A 19,776-nucleotide genomic window follows, 5' to 3' on the forward strand; every position below is an offset into this window, starting at 1 on the left:
CACAAATCTACAATTTTTGCATGCAGATCTGAGCTCCAGAGTTCGGGTATGTTTTGTTCCCCTTTATACATGGGACAACTGACATGCACATAGGTTAAGGGTATCATTTCCAATAAAGGCCCCTAATTGTGGGACTCCCATGACCTGATTTTCAGAGGTGCTGAGCACCCACAACTCAGTGGGAGCTGTACCTGCTCAGCACCTCTGAAAATCAGTCCACGAGTGTCTCAAACTGGATGCCCAAAGTGAATACCCAGAGTGGACACTTGTGGAAATTTTGGCCTTTGGGACTAGCCCAAGGCCACACAAGTGAGTCAGGTGCAGACACAAGACTATATTTTCTGACTCCCACTGGACAACACTCCTTCTCTGAAACAAACACCCGACAGCCCAGCTATAACAATACTACAGACCAGCAGACTTCCCTTCAGCAACAACAACAACAAAAGATAAACCACAGACAATTCCATTTGGCAACTGTGGAGTGGATAGTGAGCATAAAGAAGAGATTCCTTTGCAGAGCCTAATGCATGCTGCTTATCCAAATTAGCTGCACAATTACTTCTATCAATGCAAAAATAGTTGAATGTTTTTTCTAGTGCACAGCACTTGAGAGAGACTTAAAATGCAGTGTAATTTGCCACAGTGTATGTCCTGAAGTGGTTTGCTAATGAAAAGAGGATTAAGTTTCCATTATTCTGAATTACCATTTTGTGAAATCACTAACAATATTTTCATTTATATACATATAACCCGGGGGGGGAGGGGGAAATATTCCTTCCAACTAAATGCTTCACAAATAAAATTCATTAGATAATGTGCACTTTGCTCTTATTTATGCAAAGTAAGATTAGAAATTCCAGCATCTGCAATTTTATACCCTATCAGTCTGTGTCTGACGATAAGTTTAAAGATCATCACAGTATCATTCAGAAGCAACAGGTTTTGAACTTAATGGTTATGTCCTGGTTTGCAGAAGGGGTGAACCCTGCAAATGACTCAGGGTGAATAGGGGAAATCATATCGGGCCTGATCTCATGCAAGGAGCTTCAGCTCCCACTGAGAGTTGGCACTGAGTAAAGACTAACTACTATTTAAGAAACTCAGGGCTTGGACCTAAAGGAATAGACAGCACTCAGCATCTCAGGCCCTTCACATACAGTCATCTGAGTCTTGCATGGCAAGGGGATGGAGAGCAGCACAAGAAAGTTATAATACTTGACTCTTCCATAGAACTTTTCCTCCATAGATTCCAAGGGAAGATAATACATATCAATCTCCCCACCCAATAGAGGCACAGGGAGATGACATGACTAGCCCAAAGTCATACAGTGAATCAGTGACAGAGCTGCGAACAGAACTCAAGTCTCCTGTCTCCCAGTCCAGTGCACTCTCCACCCAGTAAATAGCCAAAGGGGCTCGAAGCACACTGCTCAGCGTGAAGGAACTGACTTGGTACAGTGGCATAGCAATTTCTTCTCTCTGGAGCATATCTTAGTTTCTCCTCTGTAAAGTGGGGATTCCTATTATTTAATATTTCTACTGAAGGGGCATCTCGACACTCCAGTCACGGATTAGGGTCCTATTGTGCTAGACACTGTACCCAAAAATGATGGCCCCACACCCCAAAGACCCTACGATCTAATAAGAGTGCTTCCCAAAAAAATCTATGGAGGAAAACAGACATAGAAGTGATAAGTATTGTTATTCACTGTCAACAGGAGAGAAAAACAAAGCTGAGACACACATTCCAAGTCTGTCCTATAAAATAGACCGAGCCCTCTAAAAAAAGTGACTTTCCTGCCATAACTTCTGATTTGTCTTAGACATACTTTATTATATTTATATCTGAGGCAGTACCCAGGGGCAAGAGAAGGAAAAGAAATCCAACCAGTTTTTAACCTCTAATCTAAATTCAGGGGGTTGATTTGGGAAGCAATCCTCCCTTAGCTCTGTCTGTCATACACATAGAAGACAATGAAAGGGCGGATTAGAGTGACTTGGTTCTTTGACTGACACTAACCTTTCCTCCCAAATACCTGACAGTAATTAATTCCAGAGTTTGTGCAGCCAGCCAGCTTTTTATAACTGAAACAACATTATTTCCTACTTACATTTTGAATCAAATCTGAAATATATATTTTATTAGGGGAGTATCAACGAATGCTTCCTTGTATTGTAATTCAATTTAAATATCCCCGCAGCAGATAGCATTGGCAGGGGATGAAAGTGCATAGTTTGCTTGAGAGTTCAGGGGGGAATACGGCTTCCCAAGACAACCAACAGAACTGAGCGTGTCTCAGAAGAGGTTCCATTTTCAGAGTGCTAACAAAGCTTAAAACTGAAACAGTATGTTGCAGTACCACAGATGATCATTTGCAGATGTAACTATCCAGTTTTAAGGTCTGCACTTTAAGTGCAAAACTATCGATGTTACAAATCCATGTTATGTGGTCACCAGATATAATTACCAGGGACATCTTTCTCTCTCTCACACACAGATTCACTTAGGGAGCCAGGCCTAGAACCTTCATCAGTCCCTCAGCATAAAAATTACAGGCCTCTTCCACTTGAGCTAAGGAGAGCATTCTCCCAGCTAGCACCAGCAATAGGTCCTTTATCCTCAGAGTCTGCAACTAGCAAGGCACAACACTCCTCTCTCACCCACACAGTTAGAACACATTATGTTGGTGTCTCTGTAAATAACGTTAGACAGCCAGTGTTAAACAGACTGCTGGCATGAGTGTGCTTTAGCCATTAGAAGAAAGAGTTCTCCTCATGAATTATTGCTGAAGGTGCAGAAATAGAACTCCATGCTATTAAGCTCTGCAAAATACAGTGCAAGGTGGAGATGCCAGAACTGTGAGCACTCACATTTCCTTGCAAAACTCAGAAGCCTGTTTAGCCAAACAACCAGAGCCAGTCTAAGAGGAGGGTGGGCAATCAGGGAAGAAGGCCTGGGCACCAAATTGGCAGCGGGGGGCGGGGCACATTGCCTTCCCCCATCCCTTTCCTTCTCAGCTGGTTGCCCCTGGGTGTTGTAGGGGAGAAGACAAAAATGTGTTCATCGGGGGGACAGGGAACTCCTAGGACCAGCCCTGCAAACAATAATATATTTTAGGAAGTTTGGCTGAAAGATGGTGTCACAGTTTCCAAGGTCTGTGAACCTCTGACCCCTTTGTGGCCTCCATGAGAGCACCCCACTTAAGTCTCAGGCCTGTAGCCATCAGCTTTCTCAGGTCAGGATCCCATGATCCACTCCCTCCAGCTGGGAAAATTAATCTGCAGAGTCTTGCAGTTCACTGTGATCACCTCAGCAGTCTGACTGTAGCTTAACACCCCGCGGTATTCTTCTCTGTTGGGCAGCAGCCACCTACCTGGTCTTGCTTCAGGCTAGCTGCTGCCTCATTTTCCTGTCAGGCTGCATCTCCCCACCTTCCCAGGAAGGGCTCACTGTCATGTCCAAGCCTCTTTCCAGGCAGCATTTTATTCTTCAAACATAGAATTCGGGCAAAAATATCAAACACAAAAAGCAATACCTCTGCCCACCTCTCCTGCTACAGCTCCAGAGACTTCTCCCATGGCGGCTCTCACAGATGAAAGGAGGACACACCATTCCCTTCAGGGCCTACCACAGGAGCCAGTCTCCCTCCTCTCAGCTGAGCTCTCTCACCCCTTCATAGGGATCACGTAACACCTTCTCAGGGCTGGCTGGCCCCAGGTCTTTAGGGGGTGACCAGCCAGCTTCCATAAAACAAAGTACTATTTAATCAAACAAAAGCATTACAAAAAAAAAAATCTTTAAAACACAATAAACAGCTTATATACATGTCTAGCTTACCAGATGTCCCCCATCTTCCATATGGAGAGCCTCTCACAGGGCCTCTCCTTCTTGGGCAGTTTCATGCCAGTTCTTGGGTGAGAGTGACCTTTTCCCCTACATCAGAGTGGGCACTTTATATGGTTTCCTGTTCTCTGGAACCAGGTCGGACCAAGCTATTGCATTTCCCCCCGTGAGATGGATCTTGTTACCTGCCTAGGGATGTAAGGGTTTGCATTCATTATTTCCCCTCTCTCCCCACAGTGATTTTAATTCCTGCAAGAAACTCTTTAGCTCACCAAGAACCCAGAACACAATCCTGAGCCCATAAAGATACATATCACTTTTATAAAGCTCATGCAATAGTCTTTGGATAATCCATGTGTCCATAATCTCTGTCACAGCTGGATCCCAGTGCTAGTGAAAACGAGCCCAGTTTCTGAACAAAGGTGCACACATCCCAAGCAAAAAGGAGCTTCACAATCCTGCATGTGGTTCAATAGAAAACAGCCATTTTTGTTGAATTTTGTGGAAAAGCACATTGAATAGGCACCATTTCCGCACCCTCCCTCCCCCCAAATATCAGTGAACAAATCCAGTAGCTAATTTAGATGAGTTTGGGGGAGCCAGTCCAGGGTACTTTGCCTGCAAGGAGAGTGGGTTTCTAGCCACTGGGAGGCAGGCTGACATTTTTGTGAGGTTGGAGTCCTATTCCACCACCTCCCTCTGCTATGAGCCTCCTTTTTCAACTGAACTGCCTATCACTGCTGCCTATTGCTTAGACTCATGACCAGCAGTGGGGACTGCTGGTTGTATGAGGAAAGCAGGCAGGTTTTATGATCACAGCATACGCACAGAGAAGTTAGAGAAAAACAAATGCTTTTGCTGGAAGGTTGCAATGTAACACTACTACAATTTTTAGAATTTAGAACAAGAAAACCAAAAACACAGAGACACTAAGCAGGCTGCTCCCAAATTCAGAGGCACAATTCACCCCACTGTAGTCTAGATTGGCTCAGGTTGCACACATCTCTACAGAGCCCCCTTCGTCTACAAGCAAGACCGAGAAACTCCAGAGCCTTTAGAGTGAAAGCTCTACAATTTGAGAACAGGTTTCTTCAGGGAGATGGAAAAAACAATAGAGACAATGGGGGAGACCGAGTGGGCAAGACTAGCAGCTGTGCAAGGCATGTGGGCAACATGGAGGAAGGAAAGTTGGTCTCCAGTTGATGTTTGGGAAGGAGGGGAAAAAAGGAAGGAACCACTGAAGACAAAAACCAAACAACTCTTCCCCCACCACCATTCTTGTTTAGTACTCCAAGGCGAGACAGAACCAGCACATACAGGGCAACAGAATTAAACTGTATTCAGAAGACTTTGGATAGAACCAGTGCAGACCCATTGCCTTTTGCCCACTCCTGTATTCTAAGGATTTTGGCTCCATAGAGAGGAACCCTGACTTCAAGCGCAAAGAACAGATCAAACTTTGAGATGAACCCAGAATTCTAGCTTCTAAAAACAGGGTTTGATGTGGAGATCAGCTGCTCAGAGTAACATTCCTCAGGCAACTCACAGAACAAAGGATCTCTTTGCCTTTGGTAACCTTACTGTCCATGAAAGAAGAACAAGAGAGGCATTACAATCTCTGTGTGCTTTGCAAGAACCCTCCTAAGATATGCTGCCTGGATCTACGGCATGAGCATCCTTTTTGTAGTATGCAATGTCTCGGAGGCAGCATGGGTATGAAGCTAAAGTTGTGTCGATTTGGACTGAACGTGACTCACATATACATTTACCACTTGCCATTTGCTTCTCTGCTGTCTCTGATCCTCTACTGGGGTTGTACCAGGTCAATAAAGAGGTTTCTCTTTAAAACATGTTCTAACTACATTAATAGCTCCAACTCACTATAGTCCAGATTGAAATTACTGTGCCATGGAATTTCCCCTGAAATGTTTTGTTTTCTCAATGTGACTAGACTAGATTGAAAGTAGGGGAATCTGAGAGCCAGATTCTCAGCTGGTGTAAACCAGCACTGTGGTGTTGGAAGGCTGGCTCAAGGTAATTTTCCAACAGACAGAAAGGTTTCTGTTTGGCTTTGGCTAGGTTAGGATTGAAAGTGTTTAGTTAGATCACATTAGCTAACATATGCAATGGGTGTGTCTCCACCAGGAAAAAGGTGTGTTCTTCCCAGAAGGTAAAATCCTAAAGACAAAGCAGTTTGTAGTTTTCACATGTGTCAGCAGGTCAAGTTAAAGGCTAGCTTATAGGCTACACCTACACTCCAATTAAAAAAAAAACTGTGGCACAGCACAGCTGGCCAGAGTCAGCTGTTTCAGGTTTGTTGGGCTCAGGCTGCAGGGACTATAAAATTGCTGTGTGGACATTCAGGTTTGGGCTGAAGCTCAGGCCGTGAGATTGAGACTCTCATATCCTGGGCTCCAGCATGAGCCCAATGTCTACACTGCAATTTTATAGCCCTCCGAGGCCAAGTGCTCGGGGCTCTGAGACTCACTGCCATTGGTTTTCTATAGCAGCATAGACCTTAGTCCTTAACGTGTGTGAAACCTACACATTGCCTTGCCCTCATTAGAATTTCACCTTGAGTTAAACTAACAAATCTTTCAAGTACACACCTTTTCTCCTAGTGAAGACACCGGCCTAGTGAAAAGTAGGGGAGGAGGGGGAGATTGGGATGATAAGGAAAGAGAAGCAGCCATCTTGGCATCCATCACTGGACAGACACAAGGGGCCAGAGCTCTTGCAAGCTGAGAAAGATGAGTCCTTCAACAAAAGGGGTTGGAGACTCTGGGACAAAAGATTGGTAAGAAATCTATCTTAAACCAAAGCTGTAGCTCATTAAGTCTTAGTCATTAGAAACCATCTTTTTATTTTTGTTTGTAATGCTAATTTTATTTCATCCCTTAACCTATGCTCTTTTGTTAATAAACCTGCTTTACCTTTAATCTAAACCAACCCAGTGCTGAATGGAAGTAATTGTTAACTCCAGTTAATGTGGAAAGTGACTGGGCGTTGTCTGTTCAAAGGAGCAAATCAACCTGATTATCCCTCTGAATGGTCCAGAAAAGGGCTGTACTTTGCAGAGCACATGGTTTGGGGAAAATGTGGGACTGGGGGGAGTTGGGGTTATCTTGCTAGGTATAACCAAACCCAGTGGAAACTGGAGCGGGGCTATTGTATTGTAGGCAGGCTGCTGGGATTGGCACGCTGAATTGGGATTGCACAGCCCACAGACACTCAGGGAACTACATGTTCGTCTGCTGGCTGTTGGTGTCCAGGCTGTTAGCCACAGCAGCAGAGCAGTTAGGGCACCCAGGGTTACAGGGCAGGCAATGACACAACCTCTCACTGGTCTGGGTCGCACCCCACAACATGGCGGTCTATGACCACAGATGAGAATTAACACTCCTCTTTAGCTGAAGATTGCTCCCTTTATTTAGCACGCAGCCTTTCCGAGCGTGCAGGTGGCAGTCACGCTTGCACTCCTGGCTGAAGAGCAGGTTCAGTTGGTCACACTGGCTACTAGTGCCCTACAGCAACAGGGCAAACTAGCAAGCCTGGAAACAGTCACTTAAATGTTCAGTCTGCAGAGCTGTGTGAAAAGTTTGAAAAAGTAAAACTAGGGCATGCCAAGGTCAGCCTTAGGGACAAACTCAGCCACTCTCTGATTTGCTGTATGTTAGATAAAGGTGCAGCCTGTGGAGACTAATGACTAATAACCTGGAGTCCAAGTCTTACCAGAAGGGACCATTGCGATGGTTTAGTCTGACCTCCAGAGAGGCCATAGAACTTCCCTGAATGGATTCCTGTGTGAACTAGGGCAGATCATTTAGAAAAAACGTCCCATCTGGATTTTAAAATTTCCACTGATAGTGAAAATTCCCTTCACTGGCTCTTTGGAGGCCTGCGGGTGGGGGTTTCAGAAGCACTTGAGGTAGGGTGACCAGACAGCAAATGTGAAAAATGGAGGGGGGGGGGGCGGCAATAGGAGCCTATATAAAAAAAAGAACCAAAAATCAGGACTGTCCCTATAAAATCGGGACATCTGGTCACCCTAACTTGAGGTCAGCTGAACTGTAACCCTTGACTTTTCTGGGAGCAAACTACCTCTGGGAGCAGAGTTTGGCCAACGCTGAGTGCTTTGGAAAGTCCTACCCTTTATTTGTCTTCACTGTGAGCAAGTTTATCCAATGCGCTACTTCTAATTCCTCTCTCAAGGGAGCCAGCAGTACAAACAAATTCCGATTGGGGGGGCTGCATCTGCCAGAGAAGTGTCTATCCATTTATACACAGCCCCAAATTTAGGAATGTTGGTTGTGTTGCTCTCAGTGTCACAAAGGGGGCGTGTGGGGGGGGAGCTTTACCAGAGTGGACCCAGCACTGGCTTTGACACTGGCTTTGACACTTCTCCCAGCTTTCTGCTCTTTTTATGATTGCATTTTAGTTACCGTCACGTTCCAAGTATACGACACCATATTATCCCCTGGGGACAAGATGTCTTCAGCAGATTTGAACATCATGAAGAAAAGTGCCTATGCAGCAGTGAAAGTGGACCCCGACGGAGACTACTATACCCCTGGCACATTTGAACTGGAGCGGCTCTTCTGGAAAGGCAGCCCAAAGTATACTCACGTCAATGAAGTCTGGCCTAATCTCTACATAGGAGATGAGTAAGTGATAAACACAACCCACCAATGGAGCCACAGGGGTTCCTACCCCACACTCTGTTAGCCGGCACATAAGCCATTGCTGGCAGCCCAAACCAGTGCTCAGTATAGGAATAAGGCAGCCTGAGCCCTTTTCAGGATACACAAAAGCAAAGATTTCCTCTTCTAGTTTTCACGCACTACAGCCCAAAGAAAAGGTTTTCATAGCCATGTTGGCATCTCTCCTTACCAAGGATTACAGTAATGGTGCGGTAGTGACAGCAGGACAGGCTGCAGCATTTGTGGGTAGTCATGTACTATTTTTAGATGGTTAATTTCAAGGAGTAATTTGTCATTATTACCAAGTGACAGTCCCCCTGTCATGTTGAGTGAAGGGCACAGGCTGAGTGCACAGAACCATGTGTGGAAGTGGCTTTAACCTGAAATGGAATTGTTGGAAGTGATTGAAGAGTCTTCCCAAAAGCTGGAAACATTTCAGTGTTGGTAAGTTAGAGCCTGGCTGCGGGTGGGGGAGTGTGTCAAGGAGGAAGAGGGGGGCTCTTGTGCATTAAAACTGTCCAGGCATTAAACAAATTTGTCCTTATTCATAGGGCTAGGCTACTTTGAACTCGTTCTCAGCTGCAGGGTGCATCTCACTGCTCTTAGCAAATGAGTGTGAAAGCACAGGATTAATCTGGAAATGGCTATAATATTCTGTTATACTGAACTGGCGCCATATGCAGACAATCAAACCTGTCTGCAGAGCAGGAGAACTTTTCTTAACCCTTAGGCAGTATTGGTCGAATTCCCATTTTCCCCCTACTCCCTTCCCTAATGGAATATTTATTTTACATCATTACTTAAAGGCACAAGCTGCAGCCCCACCAACTCCAAATATTCATAATATTTTTAAAAGGTCCAAAAATTCATCTGCTGCCAGATTATAAAAGTGGAAAGATAAACAGCTTTTTAAAGTTATTTGAGTCCCAATATTGTTGACCAATTAATTCTGTGGCACCAGAAGCAATAGAAAGACCCACCTGAGAGATCTGGGCTATAAGCATCTAGAGGCTAACACAGAAGAAAAATCTCCCCCCCACCCCCCCAAGTATGGCTGTAGTCTGGCCAACAAGCTCAGGGACAAGGGGGCGGGGGGAGAGGGAGAGAAGAGGGAAGTGATTATTTGTTTCATGCTAGATCTTTTTTAACCCAAGATTCAGCAAAAGCAGAATGGGCTCTGTTAAATTCACCTGGCACTTTCTTTCCCCTTCCTTGTTTAAAATTTTTGGAATTATTTTTAACGTAATAGGTGGAAGTATTCTTCACTTATCTTTGTGATGAGTCTTCAACTCTGCCCCTTTGAGCTGGTGCAGAGAGGCCCAAGTGGCCAATCAGAACAAGGCTTTGAACATTCAGGGTCCCTAGACACAACACAGGCCACCATCTACCACCAGTTATTTCTCCAACTACAATTGTTTCTGTAACTCTACCTTGTTACACCTCAAATTTGAACATCTAGAAGATAAATGCTAAGAATAAAGCACTTGTCCACTAGAACAATTAATCAGGCAAACAAAACAGAAGCCCCACTACCTTACGTGAGAATATTCAGAGATACATTGTTCACTTAGCTGGGGTTGGCTGTTGAGAGAGTATCTTTTGGGGGGCAGAGCACACTAACTCCTAAGAAAATGGGGTGAGCTTTTAAGAATAGGTGGGAAAGGGTCACATGATGGTAGCACTGCAAGTAAAGGCCATCGGGTCAGAAGACCTTGCTAGCCCATCCCTGAAGCATAGGCTTCACAATGAGACATTTTCCCCACCCTATTAGAGGCAGGGAAAAAAAACCATATGAGAAGGAGAGATGATTGAGGATCAAGGTGGAAAGGCAAGAAATAAAGGAGGAATGGAAACAGATGAGGCCCAGCTTCACTAGGCTGATGGCCCACAAAAAATTAATTCTTTAGCTAGGGCTCCAGTTCACATAGGTCCAGCCTCCAGTCCTCAAGGATTTGGGACATGAACTGATCACCAGGCAGGACTCTGGCCCCATTACTGGGACAAGGTGGCAGTTATGCATTTAATTCTAAGCAGATGAAGTCCAGGATAATGGGGCCATAATAATCCATGTATACACAACTCCACATGCTGGCACATTGGCAATGCTGCTCTCAGTGTCAAAAGTGGAACTGGTTTGCTTTGACACTTCACCCAGCTTTACGTTCCCTTTTAGTTATTTTTATGTCCTAAGCCAGGGGCGGCCAACCTCTGGCTCCGGAGCCACATGCGGCTCTTCAGAAGTTAACATGCGGCTCCTTGTTTAGGTACCAGCTCTGGGGCTGGAGCTACAGGCGCCAACTTTCCAGTGTGTCGGGGGGGTGCTCATTGCTCAACCCTGGCTCTGCCACTGGCCCTGCCCCCACTCCACCCCTTCCCCTGAGCCTGCCGCGCCCTCACTTCTCCCTGTTCCCCCCACCCCCAAGCCTCCTGCATGCCACGAAACAGCTGATCGATGGGGCTGCCGGTGGGTGGGGGATGCTGACGTATTACTGTAGCTCTTTGGCAATTTACAGTGGTAAATTCTGGCTCCTTCTCAGGCTCAGGTTGGCCACCCCTGTCCTAAGCATTGAACACAAGATAAGCCCCTTGGGACAAGATGACCTTATTTGTGACCAACAGCTTCTGCCCTCAACTCATCAGTGAGTCTCTTTTTAGGGCCTGGTTGAAGAACTGGTCACCAAATAGCTACTGTGGAAAAGGCAACAGATGTCAGGTTCATTTCAGATCCTTATCAACCAGGCTAAATTAAGGGCTGCCCTTAGAAGAATTTAGTGGCATGCTCATTACAAATCAAGTGTACATACACATACAGCGTTTATCTTTAGAGCCTCCACATCTGGGCCTCATTCCTGCCTTCTGCATTTATGAGGTTAACAGCGACTGCTTATGGAAATGCCAATTAATTATCCTGACTACATAACCACAGCATTATTCTAATGCAACACAGGCTATCATGGAACCCTGTGAGGCCACTCATTCCTTTTGTTACAGGACTTCGCTGCAGCTGTTTCCCAGAGGCAATGAAATCCCCATGAGGCCTGTAAGGCCCAGAATAATCAAAGCCTCAAGTTTAACATCCTGTGTTCAGCTCCAATTGAAGTTTTCCTCCGGCAAGTTCTAAAGACTTTTAAGACCAGACCTTGGAGACGATAGGAGCCTTCCAGGAACAGAAATAGGCTTTTGGTTCATCCATGACCAGGATTAGGAACATGTAGCTCATCTTCAATAGGATAGGGAGCTGCTTTGTTTTGTTTCCTTCTTCTGTTTGATGTGAGGCAGATGTTTTCTTCAGGTGGCCTGGTTGGCTGATCCCCAGCCACAAGGTACAACAAAAGCACAAGCAAAACTGGTGCTCAGAGGGAAACCCCGCTCCTAGTGCAGAGCCAGAAAGTAGAGATGGTAGCTGCCGAATTACCCATCACTATGGCTGTGATTCTGCGTTAGATCCAAAACTAAAAGAGGACCATTTTCTGGTTCCCGAGTACCTTTCACAAGATTTCAGCTACAGATGATGGTGGTCTCCTAAGATCTTGGCCTCATCTGACCTCATCCCTAGCTCTAATTAGACCTCAAGGTCTGAACGCTAGCCAGAACCTAATCTATATCTGAACACTGTCTCATTGGCCTGTCTCTGTCAAAAAGAGAAACTAATCAAGAGACCCCTCCTTACATAATACATTTTAAGACTAACTTCCAGCTGCAAAGCAGAGCCAAACTCCTGTAGGTTTGGTGAAAGGGAGCCTTCTCTATAGTTCAGCTGATAGAGCTGACAACCATGCTTGCTACGAGGAGTGTGGTCTGAGAACTGACTCAGGCAATTAAGTTTGCAGGTAGCGCACACAGAGAGATCATCTAGAAGATAGGAGACTGTGCTAATTAAGCACACACTGAGTGTTTAGCCACCCACTGATTGACTCCCTCCCCTTCCTGAAGGATTTTGTCTGGCAAAGTAATGTGGCTACGTATCAAGAGAATTGCCATTTGGATTAATTCAGAGGAAATCAGGTGGGAATTGGCTCAGTGCAATGCACAGGTACTTCACACTGTTTAGAACATATGAACTCTTAGGACATCCACTGGTATTAATCACATAAAAATAGAAACATTCCAGGTCATATTGATAGTGACCCAGGAGGTAGAAATACGTACACAGAATGGAGAGGGGGTGGGATCATTTTATTTTAAAAAGAAAGACACACGTTGGAAGGTTTCATTGTAATATTAGCATAGTCATCTGCCAGTCTTAGTGGAGGCTTTATGAGTTGGAAGGCAAATATGTAACTCTATACAAAAAAATCTCTCAAGGACAAAAAGCGATGATATGAACTTTAGCTTTAAATGCCAAGATACAAGCAGCACTGGCAGTTTACCCTGCCAGTCCTCCTCACAAATCATTTTGGTCTGCAGCTGATTTGCAACAGTTGAAGCAATAAGGAAGAGTGTCAAAGTCTGAAATAAATTGGCTATGTCAAAAATGTTTCAAAACTCGTATGCTTTTGATGTGGGGAAGGTTAAGAGGAGTTTCCTTGCCTATCACAGCATCTACAAAACCTCAGTCGGTGGATTTGCTTTGGGCACTGGATTGCCCAATGAACCCTGGCTTTCCCCACTCAGCAACTGATGAGTTCCTCTGGTTGTGAAGAGCTTGCTAGCTAGTTTGTAGAGGGAAAAAAATTGCTCCAATTCATGCATCTGTGAAGACAAGGCAATGCCTTGTGGGGGACAAATGCTACATTATCTCTACTTAATCTTCAGCCAGCAGCGCTACTCTAGATGCAGGAGAAGTTGCAGAAACTTTAGGCCCAGTATTAGTGGAGATTGTCAACACCTGCCTTAGTAATGGCAGGTTGCAGACCACTCTTAAGGAAACAGAGGTACTGTCTATATTCAGGAAATCCTCATTTGACACTGAACATCTGGGAAATAAGTGCCCTGCCCCTAGTCTTCCCTTGGTGGTTAAAAATACTTCAAAATTTATGAAGAGACAATTCCTTCCACAGTATCTCATTGCCTCAGATTTTCTTAACCCTTGTCAATCTGAGTATTAACTTGAGTATGATACAAACTAAGAAAGCAGCTGTTTGTGTTGCTCAATGATCTCTCTCAAGTGCTGGATAAAAGATGAGTGTCCATAATGCTATTAGATACACCAGCCGCCTAGTCAGACAGCACTGACTATGAAATGCTGTTGACTTACCTGGGGGCTATAGGAGGAGTAGACAGTGTTGCTCTGTGCATTTCTTGTTGAGTGATCTCAGAGGGTCGACTTTGCTTCCCGCAGGGCACTCAGAGGTTTTCACAGGGCTCCATCTTGTCCCTCCCCATTTAACATGTGTGTGAGGCCATTGGGAGAGTGAATGGAGAATCATGGGCGGTGGGGTCTTCAGTATGTGGATGACACCCGGCTTGTGTTTCTGTCTCTTCTGACCAGATGGCGTGGTTGCATCTTCCCCAGTGTCTGGCTGAGACTAAAGCATGAATGAAGGCTGGGTTATCGGTGCTCATGAGGGAGGTGCCAATGAGAGCATTGGCGGGTTGGGGTAAACAATAGAAAGGAAAGGGCAGTATTATTTTATTTTGCAATAAGGGTTAGCTAACTGTTGCTGGGATTAAATAGAATTTGTAGCAGTACTTGTCTTTTTGCTATGAACTTTTATTTTAAATAAAGATCACAGGCTTGGATGGGCACCATCTTTTTGTCCTTGTATACATCTTAAAGAAATAAGTACTATTCTTCAAAGAAATGGCTGCAACTGGATTATATTTTTGATTGGGCCATTTCCCCCCAACTCAGTACTAGGCAACATGTTCTGAGGTGTGCATATAATCTAAAGTAAAAAGGGATTTTGTCTTCTATTTCCCCCATAAGAGGGTCATTCCCATCTCAAGCACCCCCCTTTTGTCACAGAACATTACAAACACATATATGGGTCCATCTGCCTCATGTTCCAATATAGAGGCCCTGATTTTGTAATGAGCTGAGTCCCTGCTTAAAGGTTTTGCTGCATAAGGATGGACTTGAGCACATGCTTGACTTTGAGCATACGCTTAAGTGCTTTGCTAAATCAAGGCCACCGTACCCAGTATATCTCTTGTTATTAAAAGGCTTGGTGGGTTTTTACTCAGGGACCCAAACTTTACTCAATGCCTCCCTTCCTAGGCTGAGATGTACTGTCATTTTCCTAATTATCTCCCAATACAGTACTTCACCTTCCCTGCTCTGAAGTGCATTCAAGGCAGACATTGAAGATCATAATGGCTTGTGCTATGTAAAAAGAAATCAAACGCTAACACAGATGGCCCAGAAGAGTAAAATGAAAGCAACTGGAGGATGTCAAATGCTGATAGTTTCACCTATGCTGGGCATTTAGAGCAAACTTTTCCTGGCATTGTGGCTTTATGTTCAATTATTACCAGAGAAATAGAAATATCTATCACATTTATAAGGCAATAGCATCACATAGGGAGGGAGTAAGACAGAAAACTCTTAGCTGGACTATTAAACTGAGGTGGAGAGCTAATTGCAAGAGAGAGAACTTGTGTCTCATGTGCTAGCTCAAAACAAATGAAGGATTGAATTATAAACCCTTGAACAAGGTTTATAATTCACACTAACAGCCTTTGTGTGGCCCTCGCTCACTAGCTGCCTTACCCAATTGGTTGTTGGTAGGTATTCATGTTTTACATACTCTTTCCTTTCATCTAAAATGCTATTACTACAGTAGTGGTGTAAGAAAAAGATGGAACAAAAGGAAACACACACACACACACACACACACCTTGTGATACACCCAAGTGTTCTGATTATGTTAAAACACAAAGGAGCTAAACTATGAACTGAGATTTTCACAAGTGACTCGTGATTGTTGGTGCTTCTACAGGTACATCTACACCAAAGTTTTAGGTTGTACTGTAAATCAGCCCAACTGCTTACCAGTTATCTTGAGTTAATTGAGATGCTTGTAAATTCTAGTGTGGGCACTGCGCAAAGGTTTGTTCCTGGTCATGGTTATGTGAGCTACGACTGGGAACAATATTTGCATTCAGAAGTGTGCATGAGCTTCTACATCAGAATTTACAATCATGTTAGTTACCTCAAGATCATTGACAATCAAGTCACTTTAGTTAAAGCAAGACCAAAACCTATCACTACTATTTATTATTTGTGGAACCTAGGAGCCCCTGTTACAGACCTGGACCCCATTGTACAGGTGCTGTATAAACAGAAAAAAGATGGTTTCTGCCCCAAACAGCTTAGAAACTAAGTATAAGAAATGAGACCACAGATGGAGACAGACAGATGGGGGCATGCAAGGAAACAATGAGACATTATTGGTCAGTATGATCGGCAGCGGTCTCACCTTACCAGCAGCCTACCTGTTGTAAAGGTTTTTTGTAGGTATCATGGAAAAGAAAAGTTTGAAGGATTTTGAATGATAGGCCCATTTTTGGATGTTCAACTGGAAGCACTTTAAAAGGGCCTAGGGTTTCCAATTTTGGTTGGACGCATTCCTGGAGGTTTCATCACATGACAATCTTTAGTTGAAAATTGATCTTTAATTCCTGGAGACTCCAGGGCACTCCTGGAGGATTGGCAACCCTAAAAGAGCCCAATTGTCAAAGAGCTAAACTGCAGCACATTCTGAAAATTCTTTACATCATCTCAAGTTGGGCACTCAAAAATCACTAGTCACTTTTGAAAATCTTGGCCTGAGGACCTGATCCTTTGTTACTATGAATGGCAAAACTTCAGTTTAAGCCAATAGGAGCAGGTTATAAATATAGAACCTCTTGCTAGTGGAGGGAAGAGGTCCTGTTAAGGACCTAACGCAGCTTAGTTACTGGAAAGGGAAATCACACCATTTAATCTTGCTGGAGCTTTCTAAAGAGTAAAGCAAAACAGCATACGAGGTGGAAGCAGTGGCTGTGGAGTGATTTAAACATTTATATTTTTCACAAAGATAGTGTGCTCAATGCTGTACAGAACAAAGGCACAAAGTCCTGGCCCTGCAGAATATGCAACATACTAGAAATAGTAGGAAAAGTTCCTGGTATAAGCCTTCTACAGAAATTACAACCAACCCTTTCAGACGGTGGCAGCCAAACCCATATTGAGGTGCAGAGAGCTCACAACTGGATCTGCAGGTGCGCAGCACCACTGAAAGTCAGGCATTTATTAAGGCACCAGTTCAATAAAGCGCATGCTTAAATTCCACTGAAGTAAATGCAATCTAAGCACGTGCTTAAGTGCTTTGCTAAACTGGCATCTTAATGCCCAGAAATGGATCTGAATGCTTAACTCTGAGCACTCACATTTGAAAGTTTTCTAGTTTTAGCAGCTAAAGAAGGAAGGGTTTGATCTGGGCCCATGTTAAACAACTGGTTATGGGACAGGCACCAGTGGGAATAAATGGCCTTTTCTGTGGTAACCTTGCTTGCAAAAGGTCAGTTCTGAACTCAGACAAGTCCATAGAAGAGCACTCAATACAGCAGAGTTTAAAGCAGTTGACCTGAGAGGATAAGCTAAGAGGAAGGTGAGGATGACAGAATTTAACATCAGCCTGCACAAAGCACTAAAGAGCACGATAGAGAATAACCCTTCATTGGCAGGATGATTTTCTAGACAGACCTCAGAATGTCTCTTCTGTATCTTATATCTATGATTAATTCAGAGCAGAAGAGGGGCTCACAATGATAACAGATTTTGTTTATCACACTGTAAGCATTTGTAATGTTTAAGACAGTTCAGTTACTTCTCTTCATCCAATCTCAACTGACAGAACAGCTACATGAATAAATACATACCCAATATGCTTCTGCTAATATAAGGGGTTAGTCCAAACTGATCAAGAAAAATTATACTAAAGCTTCAGGTCGTAAGATAGTCAACAGCAGGAATCAGGAAGGAACTCCATCCTCTAGCCCCAGACCCAAAATATGCTTGCCCATGATGCCTTGGGAAAAAGATGAGTGCTTTCCACTGAAACTTCAGGCATTGTCTATTGCCAGGATACTGCAGTAAGTATACCAGTGGACAGCTCCAATATCATAGACCCCCATGTCCGTAAATCTAAAGAGCCCTGAGAGGTTTCATTTAGGTACTGTAAGGAGAAATAGAATGGAAGTGACTATGCAGATATAAAAATACCATGCTAATCTGGGAGTGACTATGATAAACCCTGTATTAACCCTTGGGCTTGCCCAGAACACACTAAATGTTTCCCGGAGCCTGAGCAGACTGACTTATCTGAGCACTGATGCAGTTAATAAAAAAGCACTGTGCCTTCACTCTGACAAATGAGACTCCTGTGTGCTCACTAAACATTACGGCCACTGAACACTTAAATGTGAGATCCTAGAGCCATGCAACGGATTATAATTAAGGCTCTCTATTGGTATAGTATCTGCATCTAAGTTGGTTGCAGTGTTGTAGCTGTGTTGGTCCCAGGATAGAAGATGCAAAAGCTTTTGAGCTACACAGATCTCTGCTTCAGGTCCTTTGTAGCTCAAAAGCTTGCCTCTCTCACCAGCAGAAGTTGGTCCACTGAAAGATATTACCTCACCACCTTGTCTAATATTTGCATTTAAGGCATTAATTTCTGACAGTCTCCTGAGAACCCAGTCAAGGAAACGGGAAAATTACATCCCAGATGAATGTTGCAGTGTCAAATGTTAATATGTCTGTTATGTGACATATTGTTTGGAATTGTCTCTGTTCAGAACAATAACAATGTACATTGTTTAATTCAACTGCTATTTATTAGATTGAGCTGCATTTGCAGAATCCAAATTTGACTTTACCTTTCATGGACAGTAAATCTTTATTTTTCCATTGACCCTGACTACAATGTGGCCCCAGTGATGAGCTGCCAAGCTATTAACAACAGGTTCCCTCCTCCTCACCTCACAAGGGGGTCATGCCCCCCCCGGGGGGTCGTGCTCCATCCAACCCCCCATGTTCCATGACACCCCCCCGGGACTCCTGACCCATCCCCCCCCTTCCCTGTCCCCTGACTGCCCCTTGCCGCCCCGTCCAACCCCTCCTCTCATTCTTGATGGTCTCCCAGGACCCCTGCCCCATCCAACCACCCCTTCTCTCTGTCCCTGACTGCCCCCCACCACCTCATCCAACCCCTGCTCCTTCCTGATTGCCCCCCGGGACCCTTGCCCCCATTCAATCCCCCTGTTCCCTGCCCTCTGACAGCCCTGACCCCTATCCACCCCCCCCACAACCCACCGAACACCCCCTCCCTGCTCCCTTACCACACTGCCTGGGGCCGGGACCGTGACCGGTGCCACGGGGCCTGACTCCCCGGGCCAGGCCAGGCCGGAGCCACTCGGCTGGCACTGGGGCTGGAGCCGCGGGTCCCCGAGCTGGGCCGGGTCGGAGCCGCTCAGCCGGGACCAGCCCGAGCCGGGGGTGCTTGGCTGGGACCGGGCTGGGGCGCTCGGCCAGGGCCAGGGGGAGCCGCTCAGGTAGAGCCGGACTGGGCCGCGCGCGCCGTCCGCCCCCCCGCCTGGCTTACCTGCCTGCTGCTTGTTTCAGGCTTCTCGTGAACATTTGATTTGCGGGAAGCAGGGGAGGGGGAGGAGAAGGAGGGCGGAACGTTCAGGGGAGAGGGGGAGGTGAGCTGGGACCAGGGTCGGGGCCGGGTGGACAGCTGCCCGAGCCTTTGTTAAATTTAAAAAAAATTTTAGAACCAGTTGTCCTGGAACAACCGGTTCTAAAAAGGCTTCTAAATTTAACAACCGGTTCCTGCGAACCGGTGCAAACCGGCTGGAGCTCACCACTGTGTGGCTCTACTTGCTATTCAGCAAGGATTCCACTTGCAGGGGTTCTAACTGAGCACAGAATTTTTAACTGAAAGCATCATTTCCCCATGTTTGTTGGGCCAAGCTTGAAGAATGGAAAACAGATTTTTTTTCCCATAAGGGTTGCGGCGGGAGGGGACCACCACAAAACCAAACCTGAAAGCAGAATCTGCGTTTCACCTCAGGCACGGCAGACTCAGGAGAGTAGGCTAAGTCACCAGCCCTAGCCTTCTCCCCAAGAAACTTTTTCATCTGTTTTGAAAGTATCAATCTTTCAAACAAAATTATTTTTGTAATTTTCAGCAAATCAAGTAGTCAGAAAAAAAACTGTTTTGGGTCAAATGAAACATTTTGTTCAACATCGGCTGAAATGTTTTGATTCTGAGCTGATTCTGATTTTGATTTGCTGAAAATTCA

The 19,776-nt window shown here is 45.0% G+C and overlaps 1 protein-coding gene across 4 annotated transcripts in view; it reads left to right on the top strand.

The window, feature by feature from the left end:
- Positions 1-19,776, top strand: part of LOC120369307 (dual specificity phosphatase 29-like) — a 44,900-nt gene that overhangs the window by 14,110 nt on the left and 11,014 nt on the right. For 3 of the 4 annotated variants that reach the window (XM_039482469.1, XM_039482467.1, XM_039482468.1), the window contains exon 2: positions 8,286-8,511. In XM_039482469.1, coding sequence (XP_039338403.1) covers positions 8,336-8,511 — 176 coding nt within the window. In that variant the 5' untranslated portion in view covers positions 8,286-8,335. Of the gene's footprint in view, positions 1-8,255; positions 8,512-19,776 lie in introns of all 4 variants that reach the window. The other variant, XM_039482470.1, reaches the window with a different exon arrangement.

Source organism: Mauremys reevesii, linkage group 7, assembly GCF_016161935.1.
Source record: "Mauremys reevesii isolate NIE-2019 linkage group 7, ASM1616193v1, whole genome shotgun sequence".
Classification (NCBI taxonomy): Eukaryota; Metazoa; Chordata; order Testudines; family Geoemydidae; genus Mauremys; species Mauremys reevesii.